Genomic DNA, 23,523 nt, shown 5'->3' on the forward strand with positions numbered 1-23,523 from the left:
GTCACACACAGACATACACTAGAATGTGTGGCAGCCTTGGAGAAGACAGAGTCCCAGGGGGCCCCTCCTGACCGAGCACATACATGCCCCCTCCTTTCTACTGACCACCCTCTCTGGGGTCTCTGTGCTAGGGAAGGAAGCTTTCTGCTTGGGAATGGTTTGACCTAGAAACTCTTAGACAGTTCAGGTGTCAAGGGAGATGAGTGTAAGAGGCTGGGCTGCACCTTCACCCTCCAAACAGGCTTTTGAGTCAGGGTCCCTCTATGTAGCCCTGACTGAACTGGAACTTGCTATGGAGACCTTGCTGACCTCAAATTCAAAGCAGCTGTCTCAAGTGCTGGGACTAATGGCATGTGCCACCACACTTGACGTTTTCACTAACTTTTGGTTTTGGTCTGTTTCTCCATGTACAATTTTAGAGCAATAACTTTAATTTTTTTACTGCTGTTCAGTTCAGATGTCCAGCACCTAAAATCTCAGGCCATCTGAACAATAGTACCTGTTTAGGAAATGACCTAAGACTATTGGAACAAAACTGAGTTCAATAATGTCGTGGTCAGCTGGTTCCATGAATAGGTCTGAGCTTGGGTAACATTGCATTTTATAAATAGAAAGCTGAGACCCTGTCTAAAGAAAATAATATTAAACCTGAACTGTGACCTTTCTGTGGACATAAAGAGTATTTCAGTAATGGCTTAGAAAGAAAGGCATATTCCTAGGTTTTCATAGTTGGTGTTACATTCTTTTGCTGGTTCCATTGTGCATGGTTACCTTTAAGAATCTGCTCTCTCAGCCATGAAATACATGTAAAACCAGCTTTTCCTCTGGTGTAGGATACTAGTGTAGAACCGTTTTCTGCGTGGGTTTTTCTCCCTTACTGCCATGTTTGATGTGTTAGTTGAAATAGTCCAAGGTTTTGATGGTAATGAACATGCCTAAATGCTGATTTTCATAAAGAACATTCAATATCACAGAAGTTAGAGCAAACAGCTACTGTTTGAAAGGAAAACATTGGAACCTCAGTGTGCTCCATTCCATGCCACACGCTCGGTAGATAGATCATGGCACAGTGACAGAGCCAAGGAAAGATGGTGCTTTGTCATAAGCCTGCGTGTGCTGTGCCTCTCGCTACAGACGACGACAGGAAACAAACATAACAGATAGCTGGGTGACTCGACATTCTAAAGGAGCTGGGGAGTCCACATGGTGGACAGAGAGAACTGACCTCCAGAGTTGTCTTCTGCCCCCACAGTAAATAAACAGTAATTACAGTGTGAGGAGGAATAAGTAGGGTGATAAAAGACCAGTCCTAATTGGATGGAAATCTCTAAGTATTCAGAAACTGGCATTTTCTTCCTCTACCTTTTATTGCTTTCCTTTCCTCATATACATTCATCTGAAGCTGAGCCAAATATCTCTCAGTTTTAAATGATCTAAAAGCCTTTCCCGTTTAATAGTAGTAATGAAAGAGTGTTTAATTTCAAACCAAGCCTGAATAGATAGACAAGAGCCATGTTTGGGAAAAGTACTTCTACGTACTGCCCCTGCGAGTGTAAGCTGGCATGAACAGAGCAGTGCAGAGTGAAGGTTAAAGTGTGCGTGTCCAGCCTGCTCTACAGAGCTAGTGCCAGGACAGGCTCCAAAGCCACAGAGAAACCCTGTCTCGAAAAACCAAAAAATAAATTAATAAATAAAGTGTGCGTGTCCAGGATTGGACAGATGGCTCAGCATTTAATCTGAATTTGCTTCTCAGCTCCTGTGTTGGGTAGCTTGCAACTGCCTATAACTGCAGTTCCAGCAGACCTGACAGCTCGTGCATGTAATTGAAAATAAAAATATAAATAATCTTTAAAAGGTATGTGGTTTGCTCTCTAGTAAAGCTGGGGTGATTGTTTACTGTTTGTGGCAGCATTGTTTACATTAGGAAAGTTTGAGAATATATAACTTAACTAGTGGGTTAAATTATAATAGGAATGCCAACTGCTTACACGGGAGGAGGCATGCCATGACGCAAAGATGACTGTTCTATACCGTTCAGTGACCTAGTAGGTACGAAAAAGAGTGCTCTGTATTTGGAGTAGAGTAGTACCTGGGATGTATAACAAGCAACTTGTAAAACTGCATTTCTCATGTACTTAATTATAAGAGGTTAGGTTATTGTTTTTTTCACTTCTTTTCAAAGGGTAGACTTTTGTTTTTTTAATTCAGAGAACACAAAGTTAGAGTTGGTTGACCTTATTTTCTAAAACATGTATACAAAACATGCCCAGGTGTGTGCACTAAAGTTTATAAGAATGTACCTCAAACTATAGTGATTACTATTGCATGATGACATCATGAATGATTTTCATTATCTTTGTAGATAGATAAACACCAATTATTAATTTTGTGATTTTTTTTTCCTTATGGGTTGTTTTTATACTCACAAATCAATTTTTTTTTGTTTTCATCATAAGCTTGAATTTTTTTTTAGGGTGCAAGTTTGATAATATTTCTGCTCTGTTTTGACCAAAGAACACTTTTCTTCTTTATATTGGAACAAAAAATGGCAAGAACTCTTTTTACCAGCTTGGATTTCTTTAGAACTACCAAGTGTTGGAAGGCACACTATTAAATTATTCATTTATTTTGTGTATGTGTGTGTGTGTGTGTGAGAGAGAGAGAGAGAGAGAGAGAGAGAGAGAGAGAGAGAACTATAGGCAAGAAAGCAGAATTCATATATGACTATAGCCAAAAAAAAAAAAAATACAAGTATGGCCTGGATTTCAGACTCTGTGGGTAATTTATGACTTCCTTAAATTGGTTTATGTTTTGTTTTGAGATATGGCCTCCTTATATAGCTCTCCTCTGCCTCCCAATTGTTGGAATTAAAGGTATGTGCCACCATAACCAGAATGTCTTGAACTTTTTGAGTTCAAGCAGTTCTGCCTCCGTCTGCCAGGTAGCAGAGACTCTAGTTGTGTGCTGCTGCGTATGCCTTGTTTTTCAGGACCTTGGAGTGTTGTGTTAATAAATTGTTGTAGGTATTCAGTCAGACCAGGGTCTAGAGAGTGGGCTTCGTCTATGCTCAGACATTGCCCTGCATCTTGTCAGATGCCTGCTGAGGTTGGAACGAGGCCTGGGGCCTAGCTCCAGCTGATGCTAGCCAGTGCTGCTAGTTCTCAGCTGCACTCTGAGCCTGAGAATTACATTGTTCCTGAAGGGTTTTTATCACTTAAAACAGTCTTCTTGGTGGTTGGGGGGAGGGGAATGACACAGCCTTTGACCCCAGCACTTGGGAGACGGGGAAGTGGATCTCTTAATTTGAGGATAGCCTGGTCTACACAGTGAGTTCTAAGCTAACCAGAGCTCTGTAGTGCGTCAGGGGAGAGGAGAGAAAGAGACAGTTTCCTGTGCCCAGGTGAGTACGAAAAGGCTCTTAGACTGTAGAGGTTGGACATTTTTGAGAGAGCTGTTTGAAAAGATAGAGGTAAAGAGTGTATTATAGGTGGAATTATAGAAAACTCCTCATCCCTGGAAAGCCTGCAGTATCAATGGTTCATTCTCCTCCTCTTTCCCTTGGCTCTCCTGCCCCTTGAACTTGCTGTCTTCCTCTATCCTCACTGGGCCATCTCCCTTGCATTAGTAAGTAGTCCCTGGGAGTGGTGATGCAACCGGGCAGTAATTCACGAGTTTCAGGAAAGCCTTCGAAATAGTCCACTCTGCAGCTGCTTCATTAGGAAGACACTCACAAACTCTGTTCATTTTCCTTAGAGAACTGTCAGTCTATTGTCAGTCTGGGTTTTTTTGAAGGTTTTTTGTTTGTTTCCATGAAACGCAGGTCAGGTCTTTCCTACACAAAGAGCAGAAAACATTATGTTACATGAAGTAAAGGAAATGAGCATAAGACCTCACAAAAGTGAGTGTTCTCCAATAGGTAAAGCCGTGGAGATAAAAAGTAAAGGTTACCAGGGACCGGGGGAATCCAAATGCAGTTAAAGTTTTAACATAGTTTCTATTTGGGATGATGATGAAAATAATTCTGGAAATAGTGATGAGATTACACATGGTGAGTGCTCAAATGTCCGTGAATTGTGCATGTCAGCGCAGTAGATTTTGTGTTGTAAAGAAAGCGATTTAAAGGAGAGGAAGGGGCAGCTGGACTAAAGTGTGTTCTAGTTTGGTCTTCAAGGATGGCTTCACACTCACCTGGGGGATTTAAAACCTCAGTGTGCGGTTCACACTCCAGGCCAGCTAAGTCTGAATCTTTGTGGATGGATTTATTTATTTATTTATCTTTCCTAAACAGGGTTTCCCTGTAGCTTTGGAGCCTGTCCTGGAACTCACTCTGTAGACCAGGCTGGCCTCAAACTCACACTCACATAGATCCGCCTGCCTCAACCTCCCAAATGCTGGGATTAAAGGTGCACACCAACACCCGGCTAGCTGTAGTTTTAAACCCTCAGATTTTGTATTATTCACTGTTATAAACAGTAGTTCCAAACTGCCTCTCCATTAAAAGCAGACTTCCTTTTTTGTGGGTAGGGTGTCTTATAACTCAGGCAGGTTGACTTTGAACTCCTGGTCCTCCTGTCTATGACTCCCAAATACTTGGTTTACAGACATATGCTGCCACACTCAGTGAGGTTTTCCTACTGTCTGAAGTTTTCAGAGTATGAATGTGTAATATGCCATGCTTTGTAAATTAATTAGGTAGAAGGGATATAGCTTGATGATAGATACATGCCTAACATGCACCATACCCTAGCTCATGCTTCAGTGCCACTGGAAGGAAGGATGGAGGAGGGAAAGGAAAGGAAGAAAGAAAACATCTTCCTTTATGGCCTTCACCTGGCTAGGGAGATTGTATAAGGGCTTGTCACACAAGTATGAGGTCCTAAATTCAAATAGCCAGAATGCACGTGCGTGCGTGCGTGCGTGCGTGCTTGCGTGCGTGCGTGCGTGCGTGCGTGTGTGTGTGTGTGTGTGTGTGTGTGAATGATAGGCAGATTAGAATTAGAAGATAATGCCAGGCAGTGGTGGTACACGCCTTTAATCCCAGCACTCCGGAGGCAGAGGCAGGTGAATCCCTGTGAGTTCGAGTACAGCCTGCTCTATAAGAGCTAGTTCCAGGACAACTAGGACTGTTACACGGGGAAACCCTGTCTCGAAGGGAAAAAAAAAGGAGATAACAAAAATATATGGTGTAGGCCAGCAAGTTAGTTCAGCAGTTAAAGGAACTTGCCTCAAACCTGACAGTGGTAGTCACACCTTTAATCCCAGCACTTGGAAGGCAGAGGCAGGTTGATTTCTGTGAGTGTGAGTTCGTGTGAGTTCAAGACCAGCCTGGTCTACAGAGTGAGTTCCAGGATAGCCAGAGCTGTTATACAGAGAAACCCTGTCTCAAAAAAACAGAAAAGGGCGGGGGGGGGGGGGGGGCACTTGTCTCTAAGCCTAAGAACCAAAATTCAATACTGGAGATCCACATGGTAGAAAGTGAAACTGACTCTTAAAAGTTGTCCTCATGCCATGGCATGCATGGCAGACCAATAAAAAAAATCAACAATAACCTTTTAGACGTTAAGCAGAGAAGCATAAGGTATATCAAGAATATTAATAAGAAAAGGGATAATGACCATGTAAATTATACATTTAGGATACTGTAAGACCAAGGAAATACTTGCAGCTTATATGGTAAAGAATTAATATGCAGAACAGATTAACGCTTCAGATTAATAAGAAAAAATTCGGAAAATACGCTAATTATTATAAATAGCTTATGAAAAGTATGGGAAAGTTTGACAAAAGAGATGACTCAGTTGTTAAGAGCATTTGTTGATCTTGCAGGGGACCTGGGATGAATTCCCAACACCTACATGACAGCTCACAACCTTCTGTAACTCCTGTTCTGGGGATACAGTATCTTTTCTGGCCAATATGGGCATCAGGCATGCATGTGGTACACAGTCATACTTGCAGGGAAAACACTTAGACATATCAAATAAAATAACAAGCACGTGTGAACGAGTGGGTACTATGACATTGTGGGTGGGAGCAGGACAGATGGTGTCTGTCAGTGTTGGGTGCAGTTTCACTTTCCAGAGTTTCTTCTTAAGAACACACATACACAATAGACTTAGTGGTGCATGCCTTTAACCCGTAACTCTAGAGGCAGAGGCTGAAAGATCTCCACGTTTGAGGAGGAAGAAGAATTGGGTGGGAGGGAGGGGAAGGAGCAGGAGGCAGTGGTGGCACAAAACTCCCTAGATAACTTGAATGGCTATCAATGGAAGAGTGGCTCAATAACAGGAGAAACAGATATTAGCAACTGTCAGAGAAAAAGGAGTGAGCTCTTCATACAGCAAAATGTTAAGTGAAAAAGCGCATCCTAAGATTTGGACGAGACAACACTTTCTCTAATAACAAAACTGCCTTCTAACCTTAATTAATGTAAGGGGTAGAATTTGGTCTACAGGGAAAGCTATTCCTCAGTCAAGGCTTCCAGGCAGGGCACTGAATTGGCAGGTTAAGCTGGCCTGTTATTTTAGTGTGTGGTTTACAAAACGAATACAACTACCACAAGCCAGCAGAGACTGACCAATGTGAGAGGAAGAAAGGTGGCATTTGAAGGCAGCACTTAAGAGTTTCCTGGGCTATGAGAATGGGAAGCAGAAGTTTGACTTTCTGACCAAGTCTTTGAATGAGTGTCTCTATTTGCCCGGCCATGACTTCACTCATTCTGAGTCAACACTTTCACACTGGCTCTTCCCATGCTTCCTCTGGCGATGTGTTTTGAGTGAGGAGAGAATGAGATAGAGAAAAGCTAGTGTTCCAAAGATGCCAGTGTTTGTGTTGGCAACTGTATTTCTCTTTAGGATTAGCCACTTTATCATCTCTGATCAGAAGTTGGTAGTGCAGATAATCCAGATAGTGAGCAAGAAAATCATTGGGCTTTAGTTCTCTAATGCCCTTGAAATACACATTTCGTTATAAATGGTCTGTCAACTTTGAATTCCTCATTTCAAATTAAAATAACAACATCTGGTTGGGAAGGTGTGTCTCTGGATAAAAGGCTTGTCTCACAAGTGTGGGGACCTGATCAAATCCCCAGAATGACATAAAGTCAGGCATGGGTAATACATGTCTGCAATTCCACCTCTTACAGAAAGATTGGAGGCAGAGACTGGAGAATCCCAGGAGCTCACAGACCAACTTGGCTGGTGGGCACAGTGGTGAGCAAGAATGAGAGAGACCTTTTTTCAAGTAGTAGAAAGTGGGGACCATCATCCAAGGTTATACGTTGTCCTCTACACAAATGCCATAGCATGAATCATACACACACAGAAGACAAAAGTCTCCAGTAGAACTGGGTGGTGGCACATGCTTTTAATCCCAGCACTTGGGAGGCAGAGGCAGGTGAATCTCTGTGAGTTGAGGCCAGCCTGGTCTACAAGAGCTAGTTTCAGGACAACTAGGACTATACAGAGAAACCCTTAAAAAAAAAAAAAAAAAAACCTCCCGTCTCCAGTTTACCTTTTCTACCACATCACGATTTTCTTGACAACTATAGAAATCTTCCTTTTCTTTGTAGTTTAATATGTGCTGTTCTCTTTTTAAATTTGTTACACAGTTATCCTCAGTGTCCATAAAGGACTCATTATACATACCCTTGCAGAAAATGGTACATAGTGTTTGTATGAAATCTATCTGAATCTTTCCATATACTTTAAGTCATCTCTACATTATCTATAATATCATCTAATAGAATATAAATGCCATATTAGTAATTGTTAAGACTGTATTGTTGACTGTGGTTTCTGTCCTGCCTGGTCCTGCAGCCATTCAGTCCCAAAGAAAACACACAGAGGCCTACATTAATTATAAACTGGTTGGCCTTTTAGCTCAGGCTTCTTATTAACTCTTTTTTTTTTTTTTTTTTTTTTGGTTTTTTCGAGACAGGGTTTCTCTGTAGCTTTGGAGCCTATCCTGGAACTCCCTTTGTAGACCAGGCTGGCCTCGAACTCACAGAGATCCTCCTGCCTCTGCCTCCCAAGTGCTGGGATTACAGGCGTGCGCCACCACCACCCGGCTTCTTATTAACTCTTATAACTTTTATTAGCCCATAACTCTTGTCTGTGTTAGTCATGTGCCTTGGTACCTTTATCAATGAGGCATTCTCATCTTGCTTCCTCTGTGGCAGACTCACCCTTTCCTCTTCCCAGGAGTCTCCTGTTCTCCTTGCCTGCCTCTACTTCCTGCCTGACTGCCCCGCCTATACTTCCTGCCTGGCTACTGGCCAATCCATGTTTTATTAAAATACAAGTAGCAAAACTTTACAAGGTACAGACCATTCTCTCAGAGCACTGTATTATCTAGGAAATAATGACAGAAAAGACCAGTTGGTACATATTCAGTATAGGTGACTTTTTTTTTAACCCCGAGTATTTGTTTCATAATTGGTTGAATCTTTAGATACCTAACTCACAGATATGGAACCCTGACTTTATATTGTCAGACCAGTACAGTAGAGATGGAGTTGGGAGGCATACTAACTTCAGAGTTCTTACCTTACAATTGAGCCTAAATACCAATGAGGATCCTCAAAAATCTCTGGAGTTTAAAGATACAGGGAATGAGCGGCGAATGGCATTTTGGAATGTGTTGAGGATACTACATTTGCTGAACAGTAGATAAGTAATCGAGTTTACAAATGACAGATTTCTGACATAGTAAGAGCTATTGATTCATTTTAGCTAGTTTAGGCTTTTGTTATATATCCAAATGCTAAATCAAAACTCATGTCTTGAGTATGCAAATGAAGTGTTCTACCATTTAGTGACATGTCCCCAGCCCTTCAAATAGACTATTTAGCATTTTATAAAATCTTATTTTAAAACCACCTATGATGTATATGTGTTTGGCTCTTTTGTGGCTGGATGTCATGTAACCTAGGCCGTCCTTGAATTTACTATGTAGCTAAGGATGACCTTGAACTGATTTCATGCCTTCCTGTCACAAGTTCTGGGATTAGACATAGGTCACCATACATAGTTTAGCTTCCACATAATCTCTATGTTTATATGTGTGAGTGTTTTGCCTTCATATGTGTATCTGCGCCACATGCATACAGTGCCTGTAATACCAGAAGAGGGCATCGGATCCCCTGGGACTGCACTTAGCAGACTTATGAGCTACCATGTGGATTCTAGGAATCAAACTTGGGTCCTCTGGAAGAGCAGCCAGTGTTCTTCAGTAAGCCCTTTCTCTAGCTCCTATAATCTTTACTTTTAATTGCTGCTTACATGAATTTGATACCCTTTTCTCTCCAGTTGTGCCCTGGAAGGAGTAGTATTTTCTACTTGGAGTAAGTTTACTGGCCAACCTAGTGTCCTATAGGCTCACAAAGAGACCTACGTCAGAATGAGACACCAAGCTAGCGTGTTCTAGCCCAATTAAAGCCCAGCCTGAGAAGTAAGGCCTTGCCTTTACTGACCCTGTTGATTGGCTCCCTGTGGATTATAAACGAACCTTCCTTAACAAGCACATTGAGAAGCTTTGCTTTCCCAAACTCTCTAGGACCAGTAATTAATCCAGCTGGTAATGAAGACACAGAGTTAAAGTCTGGAAAGGCATTATTTAACTCTTTCCATGCTAAACAGTTGATAGCTGATTTTCCTTTGTAATCCTTTCAGGTCAGGCATGATGATCCACACCTTTAGTCCCAGCACTGAGGAGGCTGAGGCAGGAGAATCTCAAGTTCAAAACCAGGCTGATATATAAAGAATGTTATTATTGTTGTTACTGCCTATTTTGGGAGGGGGGAGGTTCTAAGTCTTTTAAAAAGTCTTAGCATTTATTTGGGACAGTTTAAAAGTAGTCTCAGCTGGGTGGTGGTGGCACACACTTTTAATCTCAGTACTTAGGAGGCAGAGGCAGGTGATCCCTTGAGCTTGGGCTACACAGAAACCCTGCCTTGAAAACCAAAAACCAAACAAACAGCAACAACAATATAAAAAGATAGTCTTTCCTTTGTGTATCTGTGGAGGGGCTACTAATGGGACTAAAAGGGGAACTTTTAAGTTTATAGTGTGTTTATTTCATTTGTGCATTTTAGATAGCTATTGTTTTGTATGTGAAGAATTATAAAATGTATATAATCCCTTTTCTGCTGCATGTATCTGAGGTTAGAGAAAGACACCAAGAAACCAGGATAAAGGGGAAAATGACTTTGAGATGTACTTTCTTAAAATAACTGGAGGAGTGACCTCATGAGCCAGCTGATAGCATGGGTTTGCAAGTGGATACATTTCTATTAGTCTGCTACTTGATGCTTCGGAGTCAAATATACCTGGAGTGTATTAAGTCAGAGCTTGTAGGCAGAAGACTGTCTGAGTAGGAAGAAATTAGGAAGAGATGAAGTGGCATTATCTGCACAGGAATTAACCAGACCTGTCTTGGTTACATAAGCACAGATGATTTGGATTCATGGTTCCCTACTATATAGCAATTTGTATTGTCTTCTGGTAGAATGGGATTCCATATTATATGAAGAATTATAGATACACCTAGAAGATACATTCTTCCATATGATAGTCTTGACGTACTCATTCTGACTCTTTGCTCAAAATGGCTTCTCCTTCTGGTTTTATGGTACAAAGGCAGCACAGATGTGTCCTTGGCATATGCAGGATACTGCTCTCTGCAGTGTCTAAAATCTTAAGTGCTTTTCTAGCCCCAAATCTTCACCCTTGCTGAAGAATATTCATAGCACAAACTTTCCTGAGCATGTGCACTAGTTACTATGCCAGGAAGTGTATGTCAGCTGACTGTGGTTTAAACCTGATTTGATCTCAGTTAGCTCTGCAGATTCAAGCTGAATGAAGTCCATGTATTTAAAGTACACAAGTGTCAATACATCTAACTTTGAGACTTGTGCACACAGGCCTGACTTCCAAGGAACTTGATAGAAGAATTCTTGGGTTATTTTCACCTTATTAACTGAAAAGCAATTTATTTTCCTTTATTTTATAGGCATCCACCTCTTTGTGGATGTAACCCACCTTTTAGTGTTCGTACTGTTTTTCATTTTCCTCTGAGGCGTTCCTGCTCCAGAGTCCTCTCATGTACAGATACTGATGGTTAACCTGTTGCTCATTTTCTTCTTCTGCTATGACTTGACTGCCACCTCCAGAACAGTGCTGCACTCCGTGCTATGAACTGTTAGTTAGCTCATAAGAAAAATAGGCCCTAGTACCAGTAGTGTCTCCTGCAGCAGAAGTCAAGTTTGGAGAGAGACATTGTTGCCCTTTGAAGAACAAGTCTACAAATGGCAGCTTTTAAGGTCTCCTTAATCAACAGATGTATCCTCCCCAGTCATCCATGAAGCAGAAGTAACCTGGAGGAAGCAATGGGCTGTCAGCAGTCACACTTGGGATTTTCTGGCACTTTCAGGAAAACTACCTGTTTCATGATCTTAGATTTTGGTGGGGGCCACAAGCACGTCCCAGGTGTCTGTCATGACTTCATTGTGATAATCATGCTCTTCTCTTTCAGGCTCAGCTCCGGGCATTTATCCCAGAGATGCTCAAGTATTCCACAGGTCGGGGAAAACCAGGCTGGGGGAAAGAAAGCTGCAAACCTATCTGGTGGCCAGAAGACATCCCATGGGCCAATGTCCGCAGTGATGTCCGCACAGAAGAGCAAAAGCAGAGGGTAAGTTCCTCTGAGCTGCCCGTTGCTTTGCCATTCTGAATCAGTTGCCTCAACTTCTGTCACTTCTGAAATCAGTGTAGGGAAGTCTGCCAAGTGTGTACTAGTTACCCAGCACTTGGAGAAGAAAGGCTGATCTAGATAACCTTCTTCCTTTTTCTTTACATTTGGTTTTTTACTTTATCTGGAAGTTTATTAAGAGACTTAATATATAATTCTTGATCAGAGTGAGATCTCTTATGAGAAATTTGAGAGTTTGGACTAGGACTTAAAACATAAAACCAATACTAAACCAGACCTTGGTTAGGAATGAAAGCCCTAAAAAAAAAAAAAAAATCAGTTTTTTGTTCCATAATAATTCTGTGAGAAATCCTGTGATGAACTCTACAAAAGGTTCAATAAATACACAGATGATTATTTTGTAGTGGCCTAAATACCAGAATTCTTTGTGACTTATTGTGCTTTCCTGGTCTTTTGGTGACAGGTTTCATGGACCCAGGCATTACGGACCATAGTTAAAAATTGTTATAAGCAACATGGACGGGAAGATCTTTTATATGCTTTTGAAGATCAGCAAACACAAACACAGGCCACTACCACACATAGTATAGCTCACCTTGTACCATCCCAGACCGTAGTACAAACCTTCAGTAACCCTGATGGCACCGTGTCACTCATCCAGGTAAGCCCGGGCTTGGGGGAGGTGGGCAAATGGCATCTCGCCTCAGACTGGAGAAGTTTCTTATGCAGACACTCTTTTCTAGGTATCATACAGCTGCTCTAGTCTTCTTACCTAGAGATAACTTCTAAATGGTGCTCTGTTTATTTATTTTTTTATTTCATTTTCTTGTGATGCTTGGAACACGACCAAGGCGTCACCCACACTAGGAAAGTGCTCTACCACATGGCTACATCTTATCTCCAGTCTTGAAATAGTATTTTACATTACTTGCATTTTGTTTAATTCAGAGCTATCAATAGCTTCTGGGACATTTCCAAACAAAGCATTTGAAAATGGTTTCTTGGGTTAGGGTCCACTTTAGTGGTAGAATGCCTGCTTATCGCCTGTAGCGAGAATTAAAGAGGAGGATTTAGGGAGGGAGAAAGGGAAGGAAAAATAGATAAGGGTACTTGAGAACACGCACAGCAGGAAAACACCTTTTCTGAGGTGAAACGCCATTTATTGACAGATGAATCTCTGAAGTTCACGTTGGGTTAGAGGAGAATGTTGGTTGGCACCGAGTGCTGGAATAAGATGCACTCACTCTTCTAATACTAAACTCGTGCTAGTCCCTGAGAGATGATTTTAGTAATCTCTTCATATCCCAGGCATGTTGTGCTGAATTCAGGGAGCTTCTTTGTAGGGGCCAGGCAGAGGGCCCATCTACAGACACTTAACTTTCCATGTTTCTTAGGTGGGTACGGGGGCAACAGTAGCTACATTGGCCGATGCTTCAGAACTGCCGACCACAGTCACTGTTGCCCAAGTGAATTATTCTGCTGTAGCTGATGGAGAGGTAAGAAAAAGGTTTCGGTATGCCCCTATTGAAGTAGTGCATGAATAAGTAAGGAGAAGTAAGGGCCCAGAAGGCAAAGGAGCAGCATGTATTATTTGAACCCATGTAATAGCAGACTATGAAAGTTTGGAGAAGTATTTTATGCTATGTTAATTGTAACAATTAAAATTGGTGGATCACTACAACCTAAATTGACCTGATACAAACTTAGAATTTGACATTAGTAATGTATTTTATATATTGTATACACAATAAAAGGGATTATCCTTTCAGTATTTTTACAAGAAAAGCCATTTCACGGTTCCCTTGCTGACCACAGCTAAGTAAGTAGTTGCAAAGAAAAAAATCTCTAACCTTAAGCAGTTTAAAGTTATTTAGGGACACTGTACAAATTACATGGACAATTCCACATTAAATTGTAAAGTGAACTATGTTGCTTTTAAAAATATGTAGTTTATTTGAAGATGCAATTAAGAAACAGTTATCTTGCACAATGGGACCACCAGTTGCTATTGGTCGTGTTGATTACATTAGACATTAGAAAAATCAAATAATTTCTGATGATGATGGCATATGTAATTCTGCTGCAAAGGAAAAAGCCATCCAAGTACAAAGACATTAAAGATCTGAATTTCAAAGTGGGACACCAGCACATGTGATGAGTTTGAAATTATATGACATATTTTGGTAGGTTCTTAGAGACTGTCAGTTCAGCTGAAATATGGGTAGGCTCAATAACAAGTAGGAAAATAAAGGAGTGTGTTCTCCACCCTCACCCTCAGTAAATGCCATGCTTTGCAGTCTAGAGACAGGACAGTAAGAGGTGGTGGGGAAACCATGGTCAGCCATTCAGTGAACAGCAGCAGGGGGGAGAGATGGCGCCCCACGTGTAGTGTCGTGGATTTGCTTGAGTGCTCTCCAGAGGAATAATAGACCTGAGCTCAGACTAGGGGAAGCAAGCAAAAGCAAAGGCTACAGGGATAGGGGTATGTCCTAGCCAAGGCAGCAAGCATGGAAATGCCCTGAGTTTTGAAAGTGTGAAATGGCTACAGTGGCTTGCTCTAGCTAGATGTAAGAGGAGCTACCATTTGAAAGGCTTCAGCACAGTGAGTTTCTCTCAGCAATAGGACATCTTCTGGATAGCTTTACCTTTTGGGCTTAGAGCTCTCTTTGGAACATGGTAGCCTGCAGGCACATACAGTTACATGCAGGAGGGAAGAGTAACATAGCAGGCACTCAAGCAAACATGGCCAAGGGAAGCACTGCTTATAAGTACGTAGTGCCAAGTCTACCTTCTGCTTCCCATCAAAACCCAACAGTTTTCTCTGTTTCTTTCCCCTGGCCTCCTTCTTTTCCTTTCTTGATAAGGTCTTGTTATGTAGCCCAGGCTGACCTGGGACTTGGGAGCCTCCCGAATGCTGGGATTTAGGTGGATGTGGCCATACTTGACTCAAAGTATTTTCAGTGATTTCTCTTGTGTGTTTCCAGAACTTCTTGATACAGACACAAATTCAAATGTAAATTCTAACGGTCCCCTTTTTTACACAAACTATAGCTTACTGAAACTCTCCCCATATATTATAGGTCATGTGTACATTCATTTGGCTGAAAATATAGTGTTCCATGTTTTGACTTTTAACTGTCCTTGTCCTTTCTGCTTCAGGTGGAACAAAATTGGGCCACGTTACAGGGAGGTGAAATGACCATCCAGACAACACAAGCATCAGAGGCCACTCAGGCGGTGGCATCACTGGCAGAGGCCGCAGTGGCAGCTTCTCAGGAAATGCAACAGGGAGCTACTGTCACCATGGCACTCAACAGGTGGAGGCAGGGGTGGGGAATGAATGGGATTGCAGGTCTGTCCTAAGAGAGACTCATTCTTTCTCAGTCAGAGGTGACAGTTGGGGATATCTTCAAGGTCATAAAACACTGGAGGCTGGGTTGTTTTGTTTTCTACAGTCCTGGGAGTAGAGCTCCCAGGCCCCTGTGCAAGCTAGACTAACATTCTAATACTGAGTTACTGCACTTTGGTTCCTAATCAGCCCTCGCCAAGGAAAATTGAACCCTTTCTCTTTAGGGCTAGTTAGGAAGAGCAATGCCTTTTCCAAAACAGAATTACAAGTTTCCTTCTGGCCACTTCCTGCTGGTTATTGACAGGAAAGATCATGCCCATATTATTCTTCATTGTTGACACAATTTTATTTTCAGAGACCCAGACTTTAATTAATCATTAAGAACAGGGACTGCCCTGTCACTTGCTAGCCGGCTGACCCTAGACAGTTTTTTCAACTCTCATTGCCCAAGGTGTCTTTTTTTGTAGACTGGGAGTAATACCAATACCTGCCTTAAGGAAGTGTTAAGACAACTAAAGTCACTTTGGGTGAGATCTTTGGATCAGTGCCTGGCATATGATAAGAGCTGCTGCTAGTCATCTGTGTGGCTCTTATTCTCACGTAGTCCTTGACCTCCGTACAAGCCAGCACTCTTCCTGGGAGAGGCCATGAGGAGAGGCTCTAATTTCAGCAAACCACCTATCAGGTGATACTAGAATGTTCTTCACTTTTTTTTTTTTTTTTTTTGGTTTTTTCGAGACAGGGTTTCTCTGTGGTTTTGGAGCCTGTCCTGGAACTAGCTCTTGTAGACCAGGCTGGCCTCGAACTCACAGAGATCCGCCTGCCTCTGCCTCCCAAGTGCGCCACCACCACCCGGCCTTTACTATTAAATTGTGGAACTCTGACTGGACATTGTAGAGATCCAGAGAGAGGGGTCACCTTCCCTGACATACAAAAATCAACTGAAGTGTAGATTTGGAGAGACCTATTTTTGTTGTTAAATTAGCTTGGTAGATACAGATGACTGGAGAGCAATGATGTGTCTGTGTGCAGTGTGTATAGCGCTGTACAGTGTGTTGTTTGAGAAGAAGATTCCAAAGTCCCATAGATTTCTGGATTGAATCGCAGCTAAATCATTTGTTATCTTTTTGACCCTGAGAAACTTAGTTTCTACCCTTAATTCCTTCTTTGTTTTTTATTTGTTTTAGTTGTCTTGATTTTGATTTTTAGAGATACGGTTTCTTTGTGTAACAGTAGCTGTCCTGGAACTCACTGTGTAGACCAGGCTGGCCTGGAACTTAGAGAGATCCGCCTGCCTCTGCCTCCTAAATGCTGAGATTAAAGGCGTGTGCCACGACCGCCTGGCCCCTTCTCTTTCTTTCCAGAGGGTCTCACTATAGGCCAGGCTGGTCTCAAACACAGGTGATCCCTTAGCCTTAGCCTCCTGAGATTATAGGTATGAGCCGCCTTGCTCATCTTATTAAATTACACTTCAAGGGCTTAGATCAATGGAGAGTCTGGTGTGTGCGAGGCCTGGGTTCAAGCTGTGCTTTAAGACTTGTCTAGTCAGAATTGTGATCATGGAGTGTGATTATAAAAGCAGTCAGGATGAGGCAACCTAGAATCCAGGGGTGCTTTGTTAAAGGCCTGGAAACCACGCATTTGAAGGAAGCTATGACTTGGGTGTAGTTGGTCAGACTCGTAATACTGAGACACAGGCTTGCGCTCACTCTCTGCCTCTCACACTTACCAAATGAATTTCCATGTGACCTGGAGCTGAAACTTCCCAGCCCAGTGATTCGTATACTGTTCAGAATCATGGAACTCATAGCTTCTGTACACTTTGGCCCTCTTCCACCCCTTCCTTTCAGGTACTCAGATAAATTTCCCAAAGGGCTCCTCAGAGGGAGAGCCCCTCCTTCAATCTGGTGTCCCCTTACTGTTCCTTTGTTTCTAACAAACCATCACCAAAGACCAGCAAGACCTTAGCCTTCTAGTCAACACCTTGACTTGCGGTGACTTGTGGTGTCCTGGGAAGCCTGCACATAGTGGAAAATCTGAAGCACATTCTGGCTCCCTTTGTGTGAGGACACGCTTATTTCTAAAAGCCATGAGTATAATGGTGTCCCCTGAGGACTTGTTAGCTGCACCTCAGGTGCAGCCGAGGTGGCTACAGTGTTAACTCCAGAAAGGAGAGTGTGGTTCCTTGTGGCTTGAAGGAGGAGCAGAGGGATGTTGAAATCTGTCTGCAATCAGATAGTCCAGTGCTCAGTGAGTCTTGGGGTGATATGTTCAGCCTCTGGCAGAAGCCGAGCCTGGCAGCAAAGCAAGTTGTACCCCACGAGTGAATGGCTTTGTCAGGTTAGGTGGGTCCAAGACAACCCCTTACTCATTGCATGAGATGCAATGAAATCCTTTTTCCCCACAAAATTTATTGTTGGAAGTCCTCTTGAAAAAAAATACACAGAGAACACTGGTCTTTGTTCCTATGGTAACAAAGTGATTTCATAATCTGTCGCCAGTCTCTGTTTCAGGTGCAGATGGAAGAAGCATGATTCTCTAATAAGCACCTGCACCTCTGCTGCACTGTAAACAGCAGATGTGAGTGCGGGGTGAGAAAGGAGAAGCCAGCTGTGGGAAAAGGCAGTGGGGGCCTAAGGAGGCACAAGGTTCCTTCATTCACTAGAGGGGACGGGGTCAGGACAACTGTAGACAGACCTGTTTTTCAACTATGCTGCTAAAAGAATTTTTACTGCAAGTCAGAACAGGACCCAAGGATGCACAGCCTTAGCCCACCCTAGCATCATAACAACCCAAAGGGCTGTGGAAAAGTTACCAGTATTAAAAATGGGAAGTGGTGTTCATTTTAATAATTCAAATAAAGAATAAACCAGCACTTTTAGGAAGGAGATGGGAAGGGAATCATGGTTAACAAATACAGAACACAGCATCACACATGCACGTGCACACATACACCAAACAAAAAAAATAGCTTTTCAGCTTAGACAAGCAGGGAAAGGAAGTGATGTCATGACACCTGATGAGGTTGACGCTTTGCGTAATTGGTCGGCTCTTCTGTACTTACAGTCCCTCTTAACCAGGCCCCCGCAAAGATACTTCTCAAGTCTCCAGCGCAGCCCTGCATAGAGATACATGGTGGGGATTAGTAGGCTGGGCCTGTGTTTACCCTGTGTTGTCAGTGTGGTTTTTGTGTTCTGCTGAGCACGGTGCTTCCACTCAGCATTGTGAGGAAGCTGCTGCTTGGGTCGTTTCTTTTCGGGAAACTTAGAATGTGCCCTTCTTTAGCTGTGGAAACTGCTTTTAAATATTTATTTATTTATTATACAATATTCTGTCTGTATGCCTGAAGGCCAGAAGAGGGCGCCAGACCTCTTTACAGATGGTTGTGAGCCACCATGTGGTTGCTGGGAATTGAACTCAGGACCTTTGGAAGAGCAGGCAATGCTCTTAACCACTGAGCCATCTCTCCAGCCCCTGGAAACTGCTTTTAAAAAGAAGTAAAATAGCATGGTATTTTATAAATAAGCACATGCCAGGGTTACTTAGCAAAGCCCTATCTCAAACAAACAGCTGCAAACAAAACAAGGGGCAGGAAGGAGGAAGGAAAAGAAGTAAACCTTTTTTTTTTTTTTTTTTTTTTTGGTTTTTCGAGACAGGGTTTCTCTGTGGTTTTGGAGCCTGTCCTGGAACTAGCTCTTGTAGACCAGGCTGGTCTCGAACTCACAGAGATCTGCCTGCCTCTGCCTCCCAAGTGCTGGGATTAAAGGCGTGCGCCACCACCGCCTGGCAGAAGTAAACCATTTTGAAATAAAGTTCATTCTCTTTTTATTTTTAACTGATACACAAATATACGTACTTAGGGGAGTATTGTGACATTTCAGTATATTGTTATACTCTCCAAACTGAAAATATTATTAGAGATATTATTAAAATATAATGTTGCTCTAGTATATAGATTGACATTGGTCCAATAAGATAGGATGGAGAATGTGAATTAGATGGTCCTTATCTATAATAGGTAAGGACTATGCGCTTTCCTTTAGATTAAAATTGGACATCTACAAGTAAAAGGTTGGGGGCCAAGTAATGGTGGTGCACGCCTTTAATCCAGGAGGACAGACACCAACCAAAGCTACACAGAGAGAACCCTGTCTCAGGTGGGATGGGAGTGGGGGACTAATGAGGGGTCTTGGCGATAACTTAGTAAAGTGTTTGGAGGTGTGTAGCAGACCCACAGACCTGAGTTTGACCCTCATCCCCCGGCTACAGAGTATGGTGTCTTGCTTTTGTGATTCAGCACTGAGGAAGTAGAGACAGCAGATTCCTGGGACTTGGTAACCAGCCAGCCTAGCCTCATGGGTGAACACCAGGCCAATGAGAGACCCTGCCTCAGAAAACAAGGTGGGCCTCTGGCCAACACACACACACACACTGATTGGAATCAGTCTTTTAGAGTTCTGCTTTGAAAATGGGTTTTGACTAAAATTTACAAAGTGGTAGCTTAGGGACATTATTTAATCCCGATTTTTAAGTAATCAAAAAAATTAGGTTTATTTATTTTCTGTGTATAAGTATTCTGCCTGCATATATGTATGTATGCCACATGCATGCTAGTTCTATTAGAAGTCAGAAGAGAGCCTCAGATCCCCTGGAACTGGATTTACAGGTGGTTGTGAGCCACTGTGTGTGTGCTGGGGATCAAACCTGAGTGCTCTGCAAGAGCAGCAGTAGTCTTAACCACCAGGCCTTCTCCCAGCCCAAGTTAAAGATTTCTCCTCAATAGAGAACTGAACCTAGGACTTCACACATGTTGGGCACATGTTCTCCCACTGAGCGCTTAACCTGTTAATTTGTTTGTTTTTGGTTCTTCGAAACAGGGTTTCTCTTTGTAACAGCCCTAGCTGTCCTGGAACTAGTTCTTAGAGACCAGGCTGGCCTCGAACTCACAGAGATCCGCCTGCCTCTGCCTCTGCTGGTATTAAAGGTGTGTGCCATCACCACCTGGTTATATCTATAGTATATCTATCTATTTCGTAGAGATAGATAGATAGATGGATAAATGGATAAATGGGTAGGTAGATGGATACATACATACATACATACATACATAATCTCCTCAGTACTTTAAGTTTTAATGAATTTTTGGTACGTGTCACAAAGTTTCCAGGGCTGGCCTTGAACTTACTCTATAGTCTACAGTTTGGCTATTCCTGCTCAGCCTGTTGAATAACTAGGATTAGAGGTCCCAGACAGGGCTTCCCCTACTCCAACTACCCCAGAACAAGATCTTGCAAGATAGCCCTGGCTAGCTTCAAACTTGTGGCATTCCTCCTTCCTCATCCTCCCAAATGAGAAATTAAAAGCAGGATCTGCTTACAGCTGTCTGGATGTAATGTTTCTACCAGTGTCTGTGTTGTACAGACCCTTTATTCTGTCTGTGGATTTATAAGATTTGTAATTTTTCTATATAAAACATAGACTTTACCTTTGTTCTCAAGAATAAACAACTCTTTTCTCATCTTCTAAAAGGCACCTGCTACAGCTGTCACTTCTGAGGTTTTCTGTCTTTTGGGTCTGTCTCTCTTCCCTGAGGAGTTACTGTGCCCATTGCCTTACCTGTTGAGCTTCTTCAATAAAAGAACTGTATTTAATAGGGTGTGCATTGCTTTGCCCCAGTCAGTGACACGTCTATACCAGCCAGTCCTCTTCCCTCACCAGTCCCCACTAGAGCCTGGGATTGCAAGAAAATGGCTGCAGAACTGCATCTGTTACCTTATGTGAAGATGGAACCAGGCCTTAGCCCACCTCTGCTAAAGTAAATGGCACTAGCTTCTCTACTGTGTGCTCACTCAGGCATTTTTGAATATTTGCTTATTCCGTATGTATGTGCACATTTGCTTATGCCACAGTACACATATGGAGGTGAGAGGATGGTTTGTAGGAGTTGATTCTCTGCTTTCACCTTGTGGGTTCTGGGGATCAAACTTGGGTGACAAATGCTTTCACCTATTGAGCCATCTTGCTGGCCAGTGTTTGCTTACTTAAAAAAATGTTTTTAGTTTGTGTGTGGTGTTTCTTCGGGGCCGCAGTTACTTGTACCTGTGTGCACATGGAGGCTAGAGGAGAGTGGTGGGTGTCCTGGTCTGTCACTGAATTAGAGCCAAGCTGGCAGGCAGCAAACCCCTCTAATCCTGCTGTCTGCCCCAACAGCACTGGGTGACGGGACACACACAGTCATGCCAGCTTTTTTCTTATGGGTGGTCAGTTCAAATCAGATCCTTGAGCTTGCAGAGCAAACTGCCTTATCTCCTCATGCTCCCTCAGGGACCTCAGTTGTCAGCTGATGACCTCCATCTTCATAGGCAAGATTCTGAGATTTCTAAGCTCTTTTATTTTGTTTTTAAAATAATTGAAATTCGGATGACAAATTTTAGTCTTAAAATTCCATCTTCAGGAAATTTCTTCCTTACTGGCATAGTAAAAAAAAAAATAGTCTAGGCCTGGCGGTGGTGGCGCACACCTTTAATCCCAGCACTCAGGAGGCAAAGACAGGAGGATCTCTGTAAATTCGAGGTCAGCCTGGTCTACAGAGCTAGTTCCTGGACAGGCTCCAAAGCTACAGAGAAACCCTGTCTCGAAAAAAAATAAACAAAAAAATAGTGTATGGCATTACAGAGTCATAAAAAATGAATGCTTATATATAGTAAAAGCAGATAGCAAAGATGGGGGGAAAAACGGGACCCAAACTGCTAGAACCGTGTGTTCCCTTTAAACAGATTTCTCTGCTCTATGCAGTGTTGGCTTTGTAGGAAAGGGAATTGTTGATTTCCTTGAACTTGAGAGGCCAGAACTTTGGTTTACAGTAATGTTTTAAACTAAGACTTCATTTTTAATGAAACAAAAGGAAGAGCTGGATTATTCACATTAGTGGTCAGCCATGGCTTCGTATTTGAAAAGGGAGTGTGTAAACTATGTTGATCGGAGAGCACGTCCAGCTTGCGGACTCCTCAGATTATCATCCATCTTTGAGTTAGAGTCTCTTATGGTACCTTGTGATTGACAACTGAGATGGTTTTGTGTGACAGTGAACGGGGCTTCCACTTTGGGTTCAGTTGATGATGATAGGGAAAGACTGACAATGAACACCTCTGTCCTCAAATACTCGTGACCTCGTTTTAAAGAAAATTTCACATTAGCTTCAGAAAGATGTAAGACTTGAGACTTCTCTAGCCATCTGATAGTGAAAATTACTCTTGGCTCTTACCCATTTAGCCCTGGTGCCTGGTACCCAGAGAGCCTAGGAAGGACAGTGTTGTGCCTACACTCATCTTCCATTTGTCCCCTCTGTCCTGTCCCTGTGCCCACAGTGAAGCTGCCGCCCATGCTGTCGCCACACTGGCTGAAGCCACCTTACAAGGCGGGGGACAGATAGTCCTGTCTGGGGAAACCGCAGCAGCCGTTGGAGCACTTACTGGAGTCCAAGATGCTAATGGTAAGAGATCATAAATATTTCATTGAATTTATTCCCTCTTTCCACTTAAACCTTCCTGATATAGCTGGCAACAAACCCTTTAGGAAGAGGTTGAGCTTGGTTTTAGATTTTCTTCATAGCTCGGCAGTTGACGCCTGGGAAAATCGAGAGTCCTCTGATTCCCCTCACTAATAGGGTCCTTGAGTTCCCTGAAGGAGAATGCCTCTATAATGGCCACCTAATTGGACTGCTTTTCAAAAATTAGCTGTTTTGATAAATGAGACTTGCTGAGGACTACTTTAGAATTTGCTGTGAGGCATTTCTTCCTGTCTTTACTGTCTTGCGGGCAGAGATTTGCATGTGGATGGAATGCACTGACACCCATAAAGGCTCCACCACGTCACTGTCTGTCCCAGGCTATACAGCAGGCTGTAATGAAGGCACTTTTCTGGTTGGTCCTGTGGGTCCTGTTTCTTGTTATGTGTGTGGCCTTAGCAAGAACATCTGGATTTAGCCAGTAACCTGCCACCACCCCACCCTTCTTTCCCAGCTCTTTGACCTCCTGGATATTGGTGACTATCCCAGATAAACAAAAGGGATAAAGTTCATAGAATTATGGTGACAAAGGCTTACAGCCCCAGCCCAGCTCTTTGGATCCACTTCAACAGCCTTTGGGAGACAGCGGCCAAGATCTGGGCTTCCCAGGTCTATGCCTCAGAAGTCTGGGTCAAAAGACAACCAGCCCTATTTAGACAGAAAGTTTCTTTTTGGCATTAAGTGCCTGAAAGAAAACTTTCAGCTGGGCATAGTGGCACTCTTCTTTAATCTCAGCACTGGGGAAGCAGAGGCAGGCAGACCACTGAGTTCAAGGACAGCCAGAGCTATGCAGTGAGACTCTGTCTGGGGGAAGGGGAGGTATAGCACTGTTTGTTTTCTTGGTCAGCCCGTAAGAGCTGGATACCCTGCTAGTCGGGGAATCTAAGGAAGACACAGT

General features: G+C 42.8%; 1 protein-coding gene across 7 annotated transcripts in view; it reads left to right on the plus strand.

Annotated features, from left to right (window-relative positions):
• The window catches only part of Nrf1 (nuclear respiratory factor 1), a 101,949-nt gene that overhangs the window by 59,768 nt on the left and 18,658 nt on the right, over window positions 1-23,523 (plus strand). For all 7 annotated transcript variants that reach the window (XM_041675514.1, XM_041675517.1, XM_041675515.1 and 4 more), the window contains 5 exons: window positions 11,533-11,691; window positions 12,173-12,370; window positions 13,104-13,205; window positions 14,869-15,026; window positions 22,426-22,550. In XM_041675514.1, coding sequence (XP_041531448.1) covers window positions 11,533-11,691; window positions 12,173-12,370; window positions 13,104-13,205; window positions 14,869-15,026; window positions 22,426-22,550 — 742 coding nt within the window. The remainder of the gene's footprint in view (window positions 1-11,532; window positions 11,692-12,172; window positions 12,371-13,103; window positions 13,206-14,868; window positions 15,027-22,425; window positions 22,551-23,523) is intronic.

The sequence above is a fragment of the Microtus oregoni genome, unplaced genomic scaffold, assembly GCF_018167655.1.
Source record: "Microtus oregoni isolate MIOR12 unplaced genomic scaffold, Mior012 000026F_ref0000081, whole genome shotgun sequence".
NCBI classification, from domain to species: Eukaryota; Metazoa; Chordata; class Mammalia; order Rodentia; family Cricetidae; genus Microtus; species Microtus oregoni.